Below are 20,541 nucleotides of genomic sequence, written 5' to 3'. Positions count from 1 at the left end.
ACCTGCCATTTAGAAGAACAGGCCCCTGTTCATACTTGTAGCATCATATAAAAAAAAAAAAAAAAGTTGTGTTTCATCCTTCAGAGCTTTCAGCGAAGTGACTCACCTTTGGATCTGCCTTTTGTTATTGTCATCCAGTTTCCTTGACGTACATATTTGTGCTGCTGTTTCTTTTATTTTGTCTGTTCTAAATCTTGATGCAACTCTTAAAAGGGACACCTCATTTTTACCTTTTGATTGGTTGATCCAGGTCTCTTGAACATACTAAATATTGTATCTCATATCTAGTGTTGCTTAGAAACGCATTCAATTGACCAATGAGCTGCTCATGAATTATATTGAGGGGGTCTTAAAAGTAATCTAGAAAAACTAGCAAGAGTATGCTAGATTAAAATCTGAAAGAAAAAGCCAGTCTAGTGTTGCCAACTGTTTCCCAGTGAAAGTAGCTAGCAGCACTAGCTCCAACAGTCGCTAAATCTAGCAAAGCCAAAGCCACCCTCACAAAATGATCATCATGAACATAAACGACTAAAATATTGACTTTAATACTCACAACTGTTAAGCTAGCAGCTTGTGGAATGCACGGGCAGAATACGCATTACATTTGGGCAGAATGAAATGATTGGACGAGCTAATTACAGTCTGTGACAGCCACAGATACCAGAACTTTTTCTTTCCTCTTTTTTTTTTTCTTGCCAGAGCATTTGATTAATTGACTGATGTCACGATGTAAAGAGACTTTGAACAAACACTACAAATGTTTTTTGAAAAGATCACCAACCCTGCCTTTCATTCACACTTTCTGTAAAACCCATATCAACATTGTATAATAGATCATAGAGCTACTATAATCCTTAATAATGTATAGGGATGTCTCAAATCAGCACTTCTTATTACAAGTACAATCGTAATAGTTGAGCTCAATTATCACGTCGCTCTCAATCCCTTGATTCATTTTGCTCGAAGGTTTTCTGCATATCAAGGTGATTTATAACCATGACTCATGACGGGTGACTGTTCAATGCCTGCGTCAAGCACAGTAAGCGTGCGTCGATATTGTTCAGACAAACTGAAGGTTAAAAGCAGGCCAGCCTTGAGAGAGCGCATTAAACATCCAATAGGAACAGTCTTGTTTTGAGGAGCTGAGAGGAAACACAGACTGAACAACACAATCTCTGATCTCTCAGTGGCTGTCTGAGTTATAGAAGTATATATATGGGAGGGTGGTTGGTACGCAACAGTTGAAGACCTTCATGGTGGATGTCTGATTGGCGTTCCGGGTCATGGTAATGTGCACGTTGGCTAGCTGCCAAGATGTCACAGTTTATTGGGAAACTTTAATACAACAAAGCCATGATTCATTTTCTGAGTAACATAAAACAAGTTGAAATACCTGCTCTGAAAAAAATGCCTTTTGCATTAATCAAATAGTGTTTGACCAAATATATATATTTAAAGGAACAGTGTGTAGCATTTAGGAGGATCTATGGACAGAAAATGGAATCAAATATGAATACGTAGGTTTACTTTTGTGCTTTTTGTGTCATCTTTTATTTATTTTACGTTCAAATAGGGGACTAGGTTTACACACAGTCAGATGTGTATTGTAGTGAAACAGAACCCCTTCAATAAGCCACACTGACCCTCCAGTGGGAACAATCCATTCATGAGAGGTCTCCCAGTAGTCCCACCAGTCTCTCTCATTAGCTTCAGAGCTGCATACCACAATTAATGAAGCACAATTACTGAAGCACTGAGCCTGTAGCTGCAGGGAGTTCACTGAAACGATGCTATGAAAAATAAGAAAAACTACTGTAAAGGTTTCCTGAACTGCACAATGTAGTTTTTTTTTTTTTTTTTTTTTAATATAATATCTCACAGGTGAGTGTTGCGTGCGTGACTCAGCCAATCAGCTCTCTGTTCTCAATTCACAACTTTTTCAAAAAATATTTACGCGTGGAGCTGTGGGCTGAGTCCCAATTACATCACTGACAGTCATAAAAAACAAAATAAAAGAAGCAGTCCAGCTCACCGGCGGAGGGGACAAACACAACCTCTGACACACACAGAGAGAGAGAGGCTGCGAACCATCCGCTCGGGCTGAGAGAACCCTGCGAGAACCAGAACCGAACTAATGGACCTACTTGGCTCCAGAACCATGAAGAGACCGAGGAAGCTGTGCCGCAGCATTAAGGTAGACCTCAGAGAGAGACCGGAGCAGCGAGGAGTGCTTGTTTTAACCTGCTGCCCTTGTTCCCTCACTGCTTATATGAGCTCCTGAGTTGTGTTTTTAAAGATTGAATACATATGTTTAATGCTAAATGAACAAAATAGACGTGTGTTTTGACGGTGTGGAGAGCTGCGCAGTGTCTCCTGGGTATTGTTGCCTCAGAGTAAACAGAGCTTCACCTTAGATAAATAAGTTCTTTGTCAGAATGTCCAGGTGTTGAGCCTCATACCTGGAATGTTTTAAGTTGTCCGGAGCGAATTAACTTGAGGAGCAAAAAAATCTTAGAAGAAATAGATTTTTTTTTAAATATTTGACAGTAATTTAATGTTGAAGTGAGAACAATGTTTCATTTTTGCTTTATGAGATTAAAGCTGTTTGCTGTCAACCTGAAAACATTTAGAACAATACACTGTTTTACTACTCTGTGTTGTAGGGAGTTTCACAGACTAACCATAGAGCCACATTAAAGAAAATACTTTATGGAAAACAACATGTCTAGGGCCACAACTAATTATTTTCACTATTGATTAATCTGGTTATTATTTTTCCTGATTTGGGTTGGTGAAACTTCAATTCAATTCAATTTATTTAATAAAGGCCAAAATTACAAATGTGCCTCAGAGGGCTTTACAATCTGTACACATGCGACATCCTCTGTCCTTCCCTCACATCGGCACAGGAAAAACTCTAAACCCTAAAAAAAGAACCTTTAACAGGGAGAAAAAAGGAAGAAACCTCTGGGAGAACGACAGAGGAGGGACACAAATCAGAAATCAATATTTAGAGCTCAGTGTTAAATTATCAAAAGTTTCTGAAACCACCTAAATATTTGTTAGAAAGATGATAAAGCAGTAAATTATTGCATTTTACAGCCTCAAACCTGATAATGTGTTGTTAAAAAATGATCTAATGAATTATCAGAAAAGTTGCAAATTCATTTTCTGTCAATCCATTCAATTTTGCACCTCTAGAAATGTCAAACCTCAGATACATTTCGATGTAGGAAAATGATGACAGTTTTGTGTCATTTAATACATCGGTGTCTCGGTTCATACAAAAAAGTTTTTATGCTTTTGGCCGCTATATCCAGTTAAAAGTTTGATATATTCTTTGCACCTCTGGCTCCAATAGACAAAGTCTCACTGAACACTACTGACCCGTGGGAGAAAAGGTTACCCCCACTAAACACCAAAACGAACACACTTGTGTTTTCACTGTCTGGTAATAACGGGAGAGAAACAGTTTGTTCCAGGGCCCATGAGTAATAACGGTGCTTGCAGCAATACTCGGCGAGAAATGACATGTCTCCATCATTGGTTTTGTGTTGTGTGAACTGAGCATGACTAATATGCATATTGTCTGAAAGCTTGCAGGAGAGCACTTAGGCAACTTCCATATTCCCAGAACGTGTCGGTTTCAGTGTTTACGTCTTGAGCATTCTTACACAGAGTGCAGTGCGTTGGGTCCAGTCACTGCAAATCTTCTCTTGTTTATCATTGTAAGTGCTGCTTTAAAGCCCCCCCCCTCACCGCATCTCTCAGATTGAGTCTTGAATGTGAACTTATCGCCCATCTTGCACAGTGTGAATGTAGCTAAAGTTTAAAGGTATATAACGGTATATTTACTTAATGGGAGTAGTTCAGATCAAAGCAGAAAAAGCAGCAGGTAATGTGTCAATAAGCCATTTCTGCAAGTCATCCCTACATGCAGTGAGGAGTGGAGACAGAGGGACATTATTTAAATTGCGTCAAACTGTAACGCAAAGACTCGTGATTACTATTGGCCTCCTGTCGAGCAATTGCAACAAAAAATATTGTTCAGAGTTGCAAATCACTTTATTTTCAGCAGAGTCAGCTGGTCAGCAATGATTTCATGGGGAGAAATCATATCCATCCATCTTTCCTTGACACAGGTACATGCTGTACGGCGCTCCGCTCTCTATTTGCTTAGTTTCACCAGGACATTGTTTTGTTTTTTTCCACAGCTTTCGTGCTTATCTGCCGTGGGCTACACCTAGTCAGCACCCTGGTTACACCATCAAACTCTCTTTAAGGATATCTCTGCCAGGTTTCTGCTCAGGGGCACATGATGTTTACATCCTGAACAGTGGGGAAAGAAATGTTCGAAGAAACTTCTGTTCATTTCTCTCCACGCCTCAGTGCACCTGAGCATGTTTCTCACAGCAATAGTTGAGTATTTTGGGGAATATACTTATTCATTTTCTTCTGTAGAGTTAGATAAGAAGACTGATTAACTTTATTAAACCATACGAAAAGGTGCTTTGCTTTGCTTGGCACAAAGTTGGCTAAGCTTACCACAAAGTCGAGCCTTCCATATCCATCTACCAGCACCATGAAAGCACTTATATTTAAATGTTATATCTAAATAGTTTAATCCGTACAGAAAAGTGCCAAGCTTAGCCAGAGGACTTGACACAAAGGTAAAACAGCTAGCCGTAGCTCTATTTGAACATAACATTATCCATCTACTAGCACTGATAAAGCACTCTCATTTACAAGTTATATCTGGTTTGTGTAAACTGTACAGTGCATGGCTTAGCCAAAAGTTAGCTTAGCACGAAGACCAGTAACAAAGGTAAAACAGCTAGCGATAGCTCTATTTGAATGTGAAAAAAACAATAAGCAGCGCTAAAGCATTTTATCCGTATAAAAAAGTGCTTAGCACAAAGTTAGCTTAGCTTAGTACAAAGACGGGTTACAAAGGCAACACAGCTAGCCGAAGCTCATCTTGAACGTAACAAAATCCATCTACCAGCACTGCTAAAGCAGTTTTAGTAACACATATCTGGTTTGTTTAAACGGTCCAAAAAAGTGTGAAAATAGGAGGTCGTGGTTTTATCTGCCAGACGACAAGACTCCAGGAAGTCACTGCTCCCAGCCAAGAAATACAGTAGTCTGGCACATGACCCCCTCGCTAAACCATGATCACTCTAGCACTTCAGGTGTTGTACAGATTAAACAGACAATGTATAAAGGATTTAAATGTAGCTAGCTTTAAAGATGTTTGTTTGCTGGATTTCCTTACAGCCAAGCGAACTGTTTCCAGCATTAATGCTAAGCTAACTGTCTAGTTGCTGTAGCCTTACATTATGTGGACAGGCAAGTGCTTTAATTATTTTCTTTAATTCTATTCTTTGCAACAAAGAGAATGATCTTATTCCCTTTCGTATTCACCGATGTCTTAAAATCTGAGGAAATGCTCCTTTGATCACAATGCTATTGTGCTGCAAAACCTTTTTTATGTTTGTTTCACAATGAAGGGTTCCTTTCAAGTATCCTGGGAGACTTACTCTTAGCCTTTCCTTCTTTTTTTTCATCTTTTGACCAAGTAGGTCAGGCATTTTTTGTAGCAGAAAATAACAATATTTACATACAGCATCATAGCTACAACACGCGTCCCTGATGTGAAAGCGTTTGAAATTGAAGGATGAACTTCCCGCAATTCTTCCACTCACAGCGGGGTTGAAGGCCGGGACAATGACGTCCAAACAGACGGAGCTGAGAGTGTTCAAAAGGGATAAATATGTACATAATCCATGGACGACTCCACTCTGTCTTAGTTGCGAACATCAAATAGTCTTGAAACGCTTGTATTAACAGTGTGGATAAATAATAAGCCCTGTGTCAGTGTGACATAATGTTGACACAACATAGTGTTCAGCAGCAGCTGTATTGCTGCTGACCCTCTTTTTTTATTTCAATATTCTATGACTATCTTATCCAAGTTTCAACAATATTGAATGTCCCTTCATCAAGAAACAATGACCGGCTTTTTATTAACGATTGTGGGCGAGAAAACTGTTTTCTTGCACTTTCTCACACTAATGCTGAAATTTGAAAGCCAAATAGTCAGAGAGCCAGAGGCTTGTCTCTGAAACACGGTGTTTCTGCCAAGCGTTATCTACAATAAAAAAATATATAAATCCGACTTTGTTAAAGGCTCAAGAGGATTTTTATTTGACCTAAAGCTATGGTTAAAGAAACTGTCAGGCTCTCTGCCTGCCTGGGCAAATGGATCCATTTGATGCAAAATGAGGATGAAATATTAGCAACAGTGTGAAAAGATTCTTTTGTGTGTACTAACAAACCATAAAGCCAAGCTTTAATAGGAGCATTTACTGTTCTGAGTCAAACACACAGTTTATTCTCCCTCAGCCGACCTGGCAGCCGGCAAACAAGCTGAAAGCTTGGATTTATCGCTGTTTTCATAGCAAACTCACTTCTAATCTCAACACGGACCTTCTCTTCGGCGTCATTTGTGCATTCGTGCATTCGTGACCCCCAGGACAAAGTTTTTGGAGTGTGTGTGAACGCCTCCTGACACACAGAGAGGCTAGTGGCTCGTCCAGATGGGAGACATTGATCTTTCCATATCTCCGGATCTGAAGAGAAAAGTCACGCAATCAACTGGAGACACATACAGTATAACTACAGGCTCAGTCTTTGGCTGACAATGATTCCAAATATTGTCATTGATACACACGTTTCATGACTCCCTTGGAGTTTCTAGGAAACCAGATGAATTAACGCTTTGTCATAAGACACCACAGTTTGTCATATTAAGAAAACTTTCATCAAAACAGCTTCTGAAACCAGAGCTGGAAAGTATCTAAGCACTTTTCAATTCTCCATTAGTCTTTGACTTCCTGGAGGGTCCACTGGTTGCCTGGCAACTGCTTCCAGCTAAGAAATAGTCCGGCGTATATCTCTCCATCTTCCAGGTGTCGTTTCTTACACTTCAGATTTTAAATCGATTAACAAACAACTTATATGTTTGTATGTTAATGAGCTTTGGAGCTTTTTGCTGCTCAGTCAGTTTACTGTTTTTTCCTGTTTCTGGTCTTTGTGCTAAGCTACGCTAACCTTCTCCCGGTTGAAGCTTCATATTTAGTGCACACGTGAGAGTGGTATTTTTTTTGTTGTTAATTTGAAACTAGTAAAATATTTCAAAACTTACTGTAGTAACTTTGGTTAACCTATAACATGACATTTGATTTTGTGAAAGGCTGCACGGTGGCTTGTTTAGGAGTCCAAACACAAACTTCAAGACGTAAACCTGAGCTATCCAAGGCTCTCAACTTACTCAGAACTTAGAAAACAATGACGCCCAGATCACAGCCATTGATACTTTTTTGTTTAATATTTTACAAACAAAGCATATAACCAGATAAATAATATGATAGATATTGATGTAGAGATTAACTAGCAGTTTGGTACCTCAACCAGCTACAGCATTAAAAACCTGCTTACTCACTGAAAAATCCATAATAATGATATAATAATATATAATAATAATAATATTAATAATAATAAAAAAGAGGGCCATTCTGCTTAATGAGCACTCTCACTTTTTATACTCGGACAGCTGTGGGCGGAGGCATTATGTTTTCTGGTTGTCCGTCAATCCGGTCTATTATCGTGAAGGCGATATCTCAGGAGGGAGTTTCCTGAAGGGTAAACTCTTAACATTTGGCTCAAACATCCTACTGGAGTCAAGGATTAACTGATATATTTTAGTGGTCAAAGGTCAAAAGTCAAGGCCGCTGTTACCTCACGTCCGTCCTATTCTCATGAAAGCGAGAAATAAAGCAGCTGTTCCACTTTTCTCACTGCATTACACTGCGCAGATAATATTGCTTCTCTGATGTTTCATTACGCACTCTGTTGTTTGAACTGAACGTCATCTCAGAGTGTTGCCTGGGCCGAAATAGTTGTGTTTAACACCAATCCTCTGGTACTTTTCCGAGACGCCACATATGGGATGACAATGAGATCCCTCTGAGGGGGGCTCTGTTTATTGGAACAATGTAGGCCTCTAGGGAGGGATAGGTTTTAGGCTTTGAGTCTGATCTGCCTCTATGTGAGTGCAGCTAAGCGTCTCTTGCAGCTGAAAATGGCACAAAAGACACTTGACATTTATGAATATTACCTACTTCAGAGACTCAATCCTGTCTGTCTCTCTGTCCTAGCTGTTTGTCCTGTGCCATGGCCTCCTGCAGCTCTCTCAGCTGCTCTACAGCGCCTGCTTCAAGAGCACCATCAGCACAATCGAGAGACGCTACGGCCTCAGCAGCTACTCCTCTGGAACCATTTCCTCTCTCCACGAGGTAGGAGCCAACAACAATACACACTCTCACAGCCTGAGATAATGATAGCTTTACTTCAAGGATGCCAATGACAAAGGAGCAATGGGAGAACAAGCAACATCAAAATCACACTTCCAGAGTTCAAGAAGCCAGAAGTATTTTGGCACAGTTTTATTGCGGATGCATGGGGTCAAGGAAATGAGAAAGTGTTCCGTACGTGCTCGTTGTGGAGGGTGCTGGGATTTAAATGCATCACACAGATAAATGTTTTCCAGTTGTTTTCAAGTATGCATGACCTGTGGTCAATAGTCACTGATTAAATCACCATGTTGACATTTGCTGCTTTTAGGCTTTTTAAATTATTTTGCAGCTCGGATCCTCTCGAGACCTGATTGTATGAAATCTTATGAAAATACAGATCAGACAAAGATTTGAGTGATAAAACAAATTTGAGCAACTGAAGAGCCAGATATTTATCTCGGGAGTTGGTGGAGACCAAAACAGAGCAACAAGAAGAGTGAATATTGGGCCCACACTCAGAAGTGACAACAATGAATTCGTGCTATTCTTGCTCAAAAGCAAACGTTTGCCACATCAACTGAAAAGGTTTGGTTGTTCCAGCTTTCCACTGCCCTCGAGTGGCCAAACCGTCAAGCGATGCGGCTATAAATGTTTGAAATTCATTATGAAATTCATTTCCTCAACAATAATTGTGAACTGTGCCTGGGATGAGCACAGACCTCACGAAATTTGCATTACAGTGCAACCCTGGCCACCTCCATATTTGGTTTTGAGAGTCCATAAGTAGGTTTGGAAAACTGTGAGACCTGAGAAGAGTGACAGGAATGATTGGAAAAACAGAGAGAAAACTGCTCCGTCCGGCTCTTTTTTGAAGCATGTGTCTCTTTTTTTGTCTCTTAGGTCAGCAACAGTGTGCTGATAGTGTTCGTAAGCTACTTTGGGAACCGTGTTCACCGTCCTCGCCTCATTGGAATCGGCGGACTGCTGATGGCCGTCAGCGCCATAATGCTGACCTTACCTCACTTCTTATCCCAGCCCTACGAATACGACTCTGTTTTACACAGTAAGACAAATGCTTGAATGTGAGGCCACACTGGCACCGCTGTGACAGCTAATGTGACCCAGTCCAGCAGGGGGACTTGTGAATGTAAAAATATGTCAACGCAATTTATGAGACTTTACGTGAGGGTTCCTCTAGAAGGCTTACTCTGAGGCAGTCAAACAAGTACCCGCTCTTTGACTTTTTGTATTCAGAAAGCCACTCCAGTGCTCTCCCGCTGAACTTTTCATAAATCAAAAGGAAATTCATAATCGCTATGCACTTGCTGAAAGTTAAGAATATTAGAGTAACCTCCAGGGCATTTTATTTGTCCCTCCTTCCTCCTTAAGTTGACCCCCAGACTCTGTCTGGGGGTCAACTTAAGGAGGACTCTGTCTGGACTCTGTCTGGGGGTCAACTTAGAGAGTCAGTGAAGAGCCAGAGAGGCTTCAGGAAATGAGTTGGACATCTGCCTCCACTGGCTTGTCATTAACTTTTTTTTCCTCTTCCCCTCTCTTCCCCTCTGTGTGTGACCACCTGCCGTGATCCAGATAGCCAGGACATCTGCAACCTGCAGAGAAACTCGAGCGGCCTGGAGTCCTGCGGCCGCGACGAGACCAGGCGCCTGGCCGACAAAAACAACCTGTGGCTGCTCATGGCGAGCGCTCAGCTGCTCTTCGGCGTGGGTTCTGTGCCCATCCAGCCCTTTGGGATTTCCTACATAGATGATTTTGCTGGGCCTGGCAACTCCCCCCTTTACATAGGTGAATGACCTGTAGTTCAGAGCTAGTTTGATTTGTTTGGATAAAGAGAGCAGTATTTGAGGAACATGGTGCTATCCTTGGGTTTTCATGAACAGATTCAAACATTTATTTTGTGACATTAGGGTTTTAAAAGTGGTTTTCAGATAGCAAGGTTCTCTTTATTGGTCAAAATAAAGAGGCAGAGCAAAAAGCAATGGTTTGTTGAAACTGTGTTTGTTTACACAAAATGATTTAATTCACTTGTGAAGGCCGTTCTATAAATATTTGGACACCTAAACATGTTTTTGATTCAGACACATTTGGTCACATCATTTTTTTGGTAAAAATGACATTTTAAACAATCAAAAAAACATTCTAAAAAACTGATTTTCTGACATTTTCTTTCTACATCCCTCTCCGTCTTCGGTTGTTACCCTTTTCAGCGCTAACATCTTTTCTGCTCCCACATTTACAGCTACCCTTGCCCGTTGCCTGGACAAAACAATGGATCACTTTTAGTGCCTGAGCTCTGGTTGTAGTCACTTTAGCAGCTAAAAAAAACCTGAATTCATCCCATCCCTAATGTTAAAAAAATCTGCTTTTCACCAAGTTCAAACAATAGATCAATTAAAAGACATCCGGATCAGTGTCATACATAATGGTTTGATATAATCAACAAGTTGCAGGTTTTTAAATGTAAGATTAAGTACTGATTGGTGCTTTGCAGGTTGAACCAAGGTAGAGATTGATTTTGGGGCCATTAATGCATTAAAGCCAAAACAAACCTACACAAAACCATGTCAAAGAATTAATGCCATTTTAATTTTGGGGAAAAAAAGTCAGAAAGGACCTTATGTGGGTCTTATATGGAAAGAAAATGATAAAACATCCTTCATAAACTCTGTCTCACAGTGGCTTTATCATTCGCAGCCATCCTGTTTGCGGTATCTGTCTTCGGCCCTGCCATCGGCTACCTGCTGGGCGCAGTCATGCTGCGGATATATGTGGACGTGGACAAAATTGGTCTAGGTAATGATCATGTCTTTAAAGGCAGGCATCCCAAAAATAGTTTACACTCGGGTTACAGAGAGAATGATGATTCACTGGTGACTTAAGTGTTCACTGACGTTTCCTTGTAGGAGCTGAACTAGAGCTGAGACAGACTGATCCCCGCTGGGTGGGGGCCTGGTGGATGGGCCTGCTCATCACCTCCGCCTGCCTGCTTCTCACCTCCATCCCCTACTTCTTCTTCCCTCGCAGAATGCCTTCAGAGGATAATGTAAGTCCCACTCACAGAGATCTTTCAGAGCAAAACAGCTAGGTTTTATAACTTAACATGCATTGAACTACAGCATATTGCTCATGTTATACTGACACCTACTGGCTGCATGTCAGCATTGCATTTAATTTTCTTATGGGTTTTCCCCATTGGTAGGCACAACAGGTTTACCAATGATAACATACATATCATTTTACTGGACACATTTCAGTTCCCAAGAACTGATTGTGAGTTATGTTTGACCTTTAAAATAATCTGCAGAAAGCATTAGACACTCATAGATAAGATGAAGCCAGATTCTGTCCCCAGTGAGTGAAACCACATTGTGGCTCTCCAACATTTGTCCAGGACTTGACCTGGGGGAAAATAATGAGCTGTTGTTAAAGGCACAATGAGTACGATTTTCCTAAAAAAAAGCAATGTTGTTTTTTTAATTGTTGAAACAATGCCAAAAGTAAAGCGAGGAGAAGGTCCAAGCAGACAGCGTAACGGGGGTTGGCTTTCACTTGATGGAGAGCCACCTAACCAGGGGGCGTGGGCTTTTGGCGTTGGTGGGCTTTTGGCGTCGGTGGGCTTTTGGCATTGGTGTCCATTGAGCGGGGGAGGAAGGGCCAACTTTGAATGTTGTGTTTTAGAAAATGCAACCAACAAATCCGACTCATTCTGCCCATAAAGGGATAGTTTGGATGTTTTGACCCCTCTTCAAAACGTCTGAACCATCCCTTTTAAAGCCACTCTAAAATCTGTAGATATAAATATATTTGGAACATGTCAGAGTTTAAACACATTAAAACTAAGAGCGTGTATTTTAGTGTGAAAGAGCCACAAACAAAATTCTCTTTGTGAGAAAAAAACTCTGCCATTATGGTGTTTGACAGCTTCGGGTGATTTTGAATGCATTGGCACTGTGGAGCTTTTGCACAGAGCTGTCAATTAATTTCTAATGTTCCCACGTCACAATGCATCATGATGAGACAAAGGGGGCTGGAAGAGGGGGAAAAAAATGCTTTTTGAGGTTTTGACTGATGAATCAAGCCTTCCAACTAAGAACAGACCTGATGGGATTTTGCAACCGACCCTCCAGATTTCACTTTGTCCTGTGTGTTTGAATTGGTACAAATGTATTCATTACACAACAAATATTGGCCTTCACACTCACAGTTTTATTATGTATGTTATGTTCCAGGTGATTGATAGTGAAACAGACCTGAGCGACGACTTCAGGAAGCCGGATTTCAAGGAATCCTTACTGGATTCCCTGAAAAGTAAGTTTCAGTTAAATTCAGACTGCAAAGGTTCCACCTGTTAGATACATAGTGTAATATTGTTAACATGTCCTGTAACGGATAGATAAGAGAGAGAGAGAGAGTTTTTTTTACTGAAGTAATTTCCTGTTATAATAAGTGCGTGTGCTTGTGTCGGATCAGTGTTTCCCAGAATGTTTGTGCACCTCCTGTTGAACCCTCTCTTCCTGATGCTGGTCCTGGCCCAGTGCTGCTTCTCCTCGGTGATCGCGGGCCTCGCCACGTTCCTCAACAAGTTTCTGGAGCGGCAGTACAGCGCGTCGCCCGCCTACAGCAGCCTGCTAGTAGGTAAGTGCAAATGTAAAGATGGGGCTTCAGGAAAAGATCCCGTGGTAGATTACTTTCCTTCGACTGCTTGTAATCAATGTCAGCTGTTAAAGGATTCAAGTCATGAGGTGCAGCATGGTTTGTATTGAACCATTTTTATGAAAGCTGGAAGGGAAATGAAACAGTCTGTTAAAATAATTTAATTGACATTGTGGAGTGTGTCCGTCTGCTAGCATTATGGCCACTTTCCAAAGAGCGAATTAGGTTTGTACCGTCATATTTTCCCATACATACATTTGATTTTGGTTTTTGCTTCCATTTAAGCTTGACCCTTTACAATACGACAGACTTCACCTGCCGTTTGTGTCACAATGTTAGGAAACATATAAAATGAGACATGAAGTAGACACTGATTAGCCTCTTTACGTGCCGATCAGTGAGCTGTTCGTGGTTTCCCAGGTGCTGTAAATCTGCCAGCTGTAGCGGTGGGGATGCTGATAGGCGGGGTCATCATGAAGAAGGCCGGCCTCTCCCTGAAGACCATCCCGCGCTTCTCCGTTGCCATGCTGACCATTTCCACCCTCCTCTTCATCCCTCTCTTCTTCATGGGCTGTCCCACACAGAAAGTCTCCGAGGTCAATCCTTACCAGATCGAACGGTATGAGTGAGAAGGGGGCGGGGCATTCTGATAATGAGCGTTATATGTGAAAAGCATTGTTTCTCAAAGGGGTATTTTAGGTGTTGGGACTTTTTATTATTATTCACACACATCCAGTTTAGCTTATGTGAAAATCTGATTAAATCAAGAAACAGCCTGTTATTATAACATATAGTTTCCAAGGCCCCAAATATCCTACCAGTTTCTGAAATATGAGTACATTTTCATGCTCATTCATCAAATCTGAGAGCATAAACTGTTCATACATACAGGGACACTTGATGCAGTATAATCCATTCCTTTGTTAACGTTTGCCTTCATTAATATGTAAATTATAGATTAGTCTGGCCAAGATTAGGGTTAACTGGGCCAATTTTACCTTTCAACATTACTTCTAACTGCATGCCCAGCCATGAAAATACATCCATGCTTGTGTCAGAATTCTGGAAGCTGCATTGTTTACGTTTGCGTCCTAGCGGTCCTCCTCTTCCCCTACCTTTTTTGTTGGCACATTGCTAAAACCACTGACTGTAGACTGAAACTGTGACAGGAAAGGGTATTGCGTGTGTGTGTGTGTGTGTGTGTGTGTGTGTGTGTGTGTGTGTGTGTGCGTGTGGGTGTGTGTGTGAAGACTTTGCTCTACAGTGCTACTAGTGGTACAAAAAAAATCCACAGAGCACCTTTAATGATCTGACGGCAGCTTAGACTAAAAGCTAATAGGTCATCATCAAAATTGGAATTATTTATCCTCCATGAAATGCACTCAGTGGCTCATGGTACCACAGTCTTGGAATGGGAGGAGTGACAGGAGGGGTATTCAGTTGTTGCAGTCTGCAGCCTCACCCCTAGATATCACTATATCTTACACAATTACTTTCCTTTTAAGAAAAACTCATCAGTGTTAAAGCTAGCATGGTCACTAACTTCATTTGCTTTTTTTTGTAACTTAATATATATGTGTATATTACATCTAAATCGGAAAAACATAACATTTGAACCTTTTGTGACTACAGGTTGCTGTTGTTATGAAGTCACAATGTACTAGTCAAAGGCCAACATGCTGATGAAACGCGGACTGCTCTGAACTTGTTCCCTCTGCCCTCCACAGATCTCTATCCCTGTGCTACTCCAACTGCTCCTGCCCCGCCAGTGCCTTCAACCCTGTGTGTGGCTCTGATGGAGTCGAGTATATTTCTCCTTGCCATGCGGGCTGCACCAACTACACCAAAGTCCCCAACAACACCCACAGGGTTCAGGTCAGTGTCCCCTCTAGACAGCTGCTCATGGTTTACTCCCACAGTATAAATACCTGCAGGCTAGGCTGTTGTATGATAATATATTTAACATTAGCATTCAGTGTACTGTTTATGAAATGTATACAATAAGTCATAAGACATGCTTGTGATAGGGGGTTGTATCAGCATAACTTGGCTTCTGGCTGCCTTTTTAATTTAGGGAATATTTGTGCAACGCTAGAATAACAATACAATAAATCATCATGAGAGAAATTACCTGATGCAGAATAGTCTTGTAAGATAGGAATGCTAGATACGTTTATTAAAAGGAAGAATAAACACGATTTGTTTTTACAACAGGGGAAGATATGAAAAAGTGTATAATTGCTTTTTTGTCCTAGCACAGACGTGTAATTAACTTTTTAACTGTGTCGGGGCAGAGTGCTGTGGGGAAAGCATACGCTGCATTGAGAGCGTTTTCAAATCTGCCAATCAAAAGGGTAGACTTGATCTTTTGTCATCATCTTTTTTCCCCATTGTTAAAGGGACAGTTCACCACAAATCAAATATAATAATAATAGATATTTTTCCTCTTACCTGTAGTGCTATTTTATCAATCTTGATTGTTTTGGCCTGAGTTGCCTAGATTTGTATATATAATGTAATTAGATGGCACCAAGCTTGTGTTGCTCAAAGTGCCAATAAAATACTGTGCAGTATTACGGCACATAAGGAAAGAAAGGAAAGAGACAATGCTGTTTAGTTTTTTTCATATGTTTCTTTTTTGCACTTTTAAAAGTCGAGTGTCATAAAGTCCTATTATATTCTAGAGAAGGCAGACATCTCAACGGCCAATATTTCCAACCCACACAGCAACTTAGGTCAAAACAATCTAGATTACTAAGGAGCTCTGCAGGTAGGAGGGAATGCATTTCCCCTTTTAAAAGATACTTTGGACAGGAAGTGACTTTGGCCTTGGATGCCTCTTTAGAGCTGCGACAAATTGGATCTCACGCATTATCCCTGTATTTAAACTTTTTTGACATATCTGCAAAATGAACAAACATTTCATGTCAGCAGACCTACGATATATAATGTGTTTCCTGAGCCAGGAGCTCCCAGTGCAGGAACAGACACCTCTGCTGCAGACGGCATGCAAGTGGCACACAATCAATGTCCGATCAATGCTCTTAGTCACAGAGCGTATAGGAGGGGTTTTAAGGCAGACAAAACGTCAGCATGAAGACGTCACAGCTTGTGAATAATCTTCTGGTGGGTGGAATGTGTGAAACTGCTAATAGATTTTATTAGTCAGTTTTTTTAATTTGCTTTACATTTTGGGACATATGGTTGTTCACTTTCTGAGAATTAGATGAGAAGATTAATGCAACTCTCTTGATTGTGCACTGAATATCAAGCTACAGCCAGGAGGCAATTAGCTTAGCTTAGCTTATCTTAGTTTAGCGTAAAGACTGCAATCAGGAGGAATCAGCTAGCCTTGCTCTGTCTAAAGTTAAGACAAATCCACCTAGCATTATCTCTGAAGCTGAGAGCATGTTTCACGCTTACCATCTGCTAACTGTCCAGAGCTTCATATTTGGAATACAGATATGAGAGTGGTGTCGATCTTCTTATCCCACACTCATGTAGGAAAGCAAATAAATGTATTTCCAAAAAACGTATTTTTTCCTTTTCTCTGTAGAGATAACAACAATATTGTTTCCTTTGTTCTCTGTGTGGATACAGATGTACACAAACTGCAGGTGTATATCAGGGAGCCAGAATAATGCCCGTCCTGCTCCCTGTGCAAACAACTGTCCACACTTTCTCCTCCCCGTCATCCTTGTCATCTCCTTTGCCTCATTTATCGCCTGCCTCACCCACAACCCCATGTACATGATGGTGCTCAGGTGAGGAAAGATTACAGTGAAGAACAATAAATTACAGTGTATTCGCTTATTATGTTTATATGTATTTATAACTAAATTCAAAATGGCATAAATTGATCTAATAGATGATATAATCTGCTGGTCCTTTGGTAAAAACACTAAATTGCGATCACATGAATCTTATATTTTAATCTAGTTAATCTATAAATTCTGTTTTAAGCAACAAAGCATTGGCTTTGTATCTTCTGTTTAAAAAAAAAGGTAAATACTGTCAAACAAAAAGTTGATAGGGGATTGCACTAGGAGAGCTATCAGAATGAATGGATAGTTCATAGACTACTGCACAAGTTGGGAAATTTGATGAGAAATTAGAATTACAAGGTTTCATAAAGATGCTCAATGAGATTAATTTTTTAGAATATTAATTGAAGGTGTTTTTTTAATGCATGGCTGTTTTTGAAATATGAATACTGAATTATTTATTTATTACATTACATTTACATTACATTCATTTAGCAGACGCTTTTATCCAAAGCGACTTACAATCAGTAGTATATTACATATCATTCACCCATTCACACACTGATGACAGGCTACCATCAAGGTGCCACCATCAGACTCTAACTAACATTCATGCAACATCCAGTCCACACCGATGGCAAGCCTTCAGGAGCAACTTGGGGTTAAGTGTCTTACCCAAGGACACATCGACTGCCGAGGCCGTGTATCGAACCACCGACCCTCTGATCGGAGAACTACCTTGCTCTCCACTACGCCACAGCCGCATTTATCATGTCTAGAATGGTATTGAAGAATGACCCAGTGTACCAATATAAAATGCAGGTATTGACCTTCTTATTTCCTTTCATGTTCATTTCAGATGTGTTCCCGCTGAAGAGAAGTCATTTGCGATAGGAATTCAATTTTTACTCATGAGAGTATTAGGTAAGTCAGAACACAAATACTGTTTGATTATATTAATATTAATAATTGGTTGCTGTATTAACGCTAAGCTCCCTTTTGTCAGCTCACCGTTGTATGGAGCCCCGTAGTGTCCAGTTATAAAATTGATAATTGCATTAATAACGTGCAAAAATGTAAAAGGAGGCAATAAATAATTTAGAAATTGAATGCATTAAGATTTCTTCATTCCTATTCAACAGTGTAATAGGCGTTAATCATTATTATTTTATTATAGAATTTCATATCAAATAAAAATTGACATTATAATTAGTCACATCATAAAAATTAAAAAGTGTCAATGGGAAGTATGCTAATATGAATTTAAAACAGGTTTGAAATGTTGTATTTTAAAATATAGAATGACCTTAATAAAACAAAAATAAACTCCAATAAAGCTGTTAGTATGAAAATAGGAATGATCAGATAACATCTTACATGAATGTTTTGAGTTTTGATCATTTCTGAAATGTTCTCACAAATTATGGGTTCATTTAGGCTATATATTGATTTAAAACGTTCATTTATTAATTTAATACTGCAGAATTAAGGGCTTTGTACAGTTGAGATTCACTGGGATGTTGGGCTGCTGTACGGTGCTCCAACAAAATTAAGAAGCACAATTCAGCTTAACATTGAATTCCATTCATCAGAAGATCTAAGCAAATGTTGGACTGCCCTCTAGTGGCTCTAGTTCAACCACATGGAGATAGAACTGCGTTTACTCTCTACATACTCATCTTCTGTCCCCTTCTCTCAGCCTGGCTGCCCGCCCCCGCTCTCTTCGGGACGGCCATCGATACGTCATGCATCTGGTGGAAGCACGTGTGTGGAAAGAAGTATAGCTGTGGTTACTACGACAACAACATCTTGAGGAACAGGTTAGAATGCGCACCACTCGAACGCATATAGCACAGGCAGTACACCTACACCACTGTTGACATCATCTGTCTTCATCTGTCTGACCCCTGCAGGTACTTGGGCTTACAGGTGGGTTACAAGGTCATGGGTATCGTCCTACTGATCTTGCTGGGATGGAAGGCCAAACGGACCCAGGAGTACAGTCTGGAGAAGATCCCTGAAGGACTACTCTGAACCCATATCAGAGCCTCTGCGTCTCCTGAAGCTCTGCTGCAGTGGGTAAACAGTGTTGCAGAGTGAAGCTGCGTCAGTTGGAGAAAGCCGCGGCCAAGAAATGTCTACACTGACCTCAATTTCTGGAGGCCCACTTCCTCACCTGGTGCTTCACTGGCTGGAGTTGAGATGTATTGTTTTTGGACACTTTAAAGCTGATTGGATTTACTCTGATAGCATCACCCACTTATTACATGTTATGAGAGGACAGCTATAACACCTCTCTTGTGTGGTACCTCACAATATTTTTTTACATCCAACTGAGACAGTGATGGTTTCAAACAACACGTAAATATCTTTGTGTATTACTTGTTCCTATACGGTAGGAATCTGTTCAGCTTTCTATTTCCGATGGGAACATATTCTGTAACTAATTAACTGTATTAGCTTAATATTTAAGTTTATATTTTATAGATGTTTGTCTCATACAAAGAGACATCTGTGATAACTGCAATACTAATTTCATATAAGATGATACCATATTACACTTGATTGAATTGCAATGCTAATGGTTTTTTTTGATATCAAGAACTTAAACTGTTACTTGTAAATTGAATTAGCCACACACATTATGCCAGCTGCTGGTGTGGTTATATTGGTTACAGTGGAGTACATAAATGTGTAAGCATTACCGGCTAATATACAGTACAATTAATCAAGTCAGTGTGAAGTCCTTTATTAATTTCTGTCTTTATGTCTTTATTTTTGTGTCAACATACACTTTTTAAGACCTTTATTTTTGTAGTTTAGTTTGTGCTCACTTGGTGCATATTCCTGAATTAAATTGCGTTTAATCAATGACAGCAAACAAACTGACACGCACACAAAATTAAGTCGTATTATTCTATCATCAGAGTGCTGATTAGTCTGTGTAACGTGTCTAATCAGCTGTGTGCACTAATGGAAACTTGTAGACAATAGGTACACAGTGCATTCAAAAAATAAAGCATTTCCTACAGTTGTGAGAGCAATAGAAATAACTTTACTAATCCAAGTGGCACAATCGCAGTAGAAGTGAAATGACACAATAAGAACTAAAATCTGAACTGAACTTAAACTAAAAACTTGGACCTAAATACATACAATGACTAAGTGCCTGGTAATATTCTGTACATGATCCATGTTAATGCACTATATACTTATATCGTATTAGTATGGCAAGATTCTTCGACTTACATAGATGAGTATTGAAAATAACTATATAGTGACTCTATGTATTCAACCAGGTAAATACAGTATGTACAGGTATACATGCAGTCACATATATACATACTTGTATTTCTGCATATAGCAAATCATATATAAAATACAATGTAAGTGAACAAATATCTGGTTATAGCACTTAAATCTATATTGAATATATGTCTATATGTTTCAAAAGTCTGAGAAAATAACCATGATGATGTCATTGGGTTTATCACAACTGCAAACTGGGGCCGTTGAGTTTGAAAGAGGTTCATTTCGAGGCATGGATGGTATTTGAGAGATCCTATCAAGTTGCATTATGGAAACCGTAGAATCCAGTGTTTTAATCAATGGGGCCCATCGATTTTGACTATTCTTTTTTAACATCTTCCTCTACGAGTTCACAAACTTTGAGGGGAGGGCAAAACTAAATCACTGGAGTGCCCCCTTTAAGATAAGAGATAAGTACTACCCGGAGCCTTCCTCGTAGC

General features: G+C 40.0%; 1 protein-coding gene across 1 annotated transcript; it reads left to right on the top strand.

Annotated features, from left to right (window-relative positions):
- The first annotated feature begins 1,959 nt into the window (after positions 1 to 1,959).
- On the top strand, positions 1,960 to 19,520 carry slco2a1 (solute carrier organic anion transporter family, member 2A1). Its single transcript, XM_054602590.1, has 14 exons — positions 1,960 to 2,194; positions 8,220 to 8,357; positions 9,258 to 9,420; positions 9,948 to 10,160; positions 11,070 to 11,168; positions 11,279 to 11,418; positions 12,605 to 12,683; positions 12,846 to 13,010; positions 13,449 to 13,647; positions 14,756 to 14,903; positions 16,629 to 16,792; positions 17,652 to 17,716; positions 18,492 to 18,612; positions 18,706 to 19,520. Exons 1-14 carry the CDS (start codon positions 2,135 to 2,137, stop codon positions 18,824 to 18,826), a joined length of 1,875 nt encoding a protein of 624 aa, XP_054458565.1. The 5' UTR covers positions 1,960 to 2,134; the 3' UTR covers positions 18,827 to 19,520.
- The last annotated feature ends 1,021 nt before the right edge of the window (positions 19,521 to 20,541 follow it).

Source organism: Anoplopoma fimbria, chromosome 8, assembly GCF_027596085.1.
Source record: "Anoplopoma fimbria isolate UVic2021 breed Golden Eagle Sablefish chromosome 8, Afim_UVic_2022, whole genome shotgun sequence".
In the NCBI taxonomy this organism is placed as follows: domain Eukaryota; kingdom Metazoa; phylum Chordata; class Actinopteri; order Perciformes; family Anoplopomatidae; genus Anoplopoma; species Anoplopoma fimbria.
This window is presented reverse-complemented; position numbering and strand designations above follow the sequence as displayed.

Coding starts and splice junctions, on each gene's coding strand:
- slco2a1 (XM_054602590.1), top strand. CDS start 2,135: ATGGACCTACTTGGCTCCAGAACCATGAAGAGACCGAGGAAGCTGTGC. Junction 10,161..11,069: donor CAACTCCCCCCTTTACATAG/GTGAATGACCTG, acceptor TATCATTCGCAG/CCATCCTGTTTGCGGTATCT. Junction 14,904..16,628: donor ACAACACCCACAGGGTTCAG/GTCAGTGTCCCC, acceptor GTGTGGATACAG/ATGTACACAAACTGCAGGTG.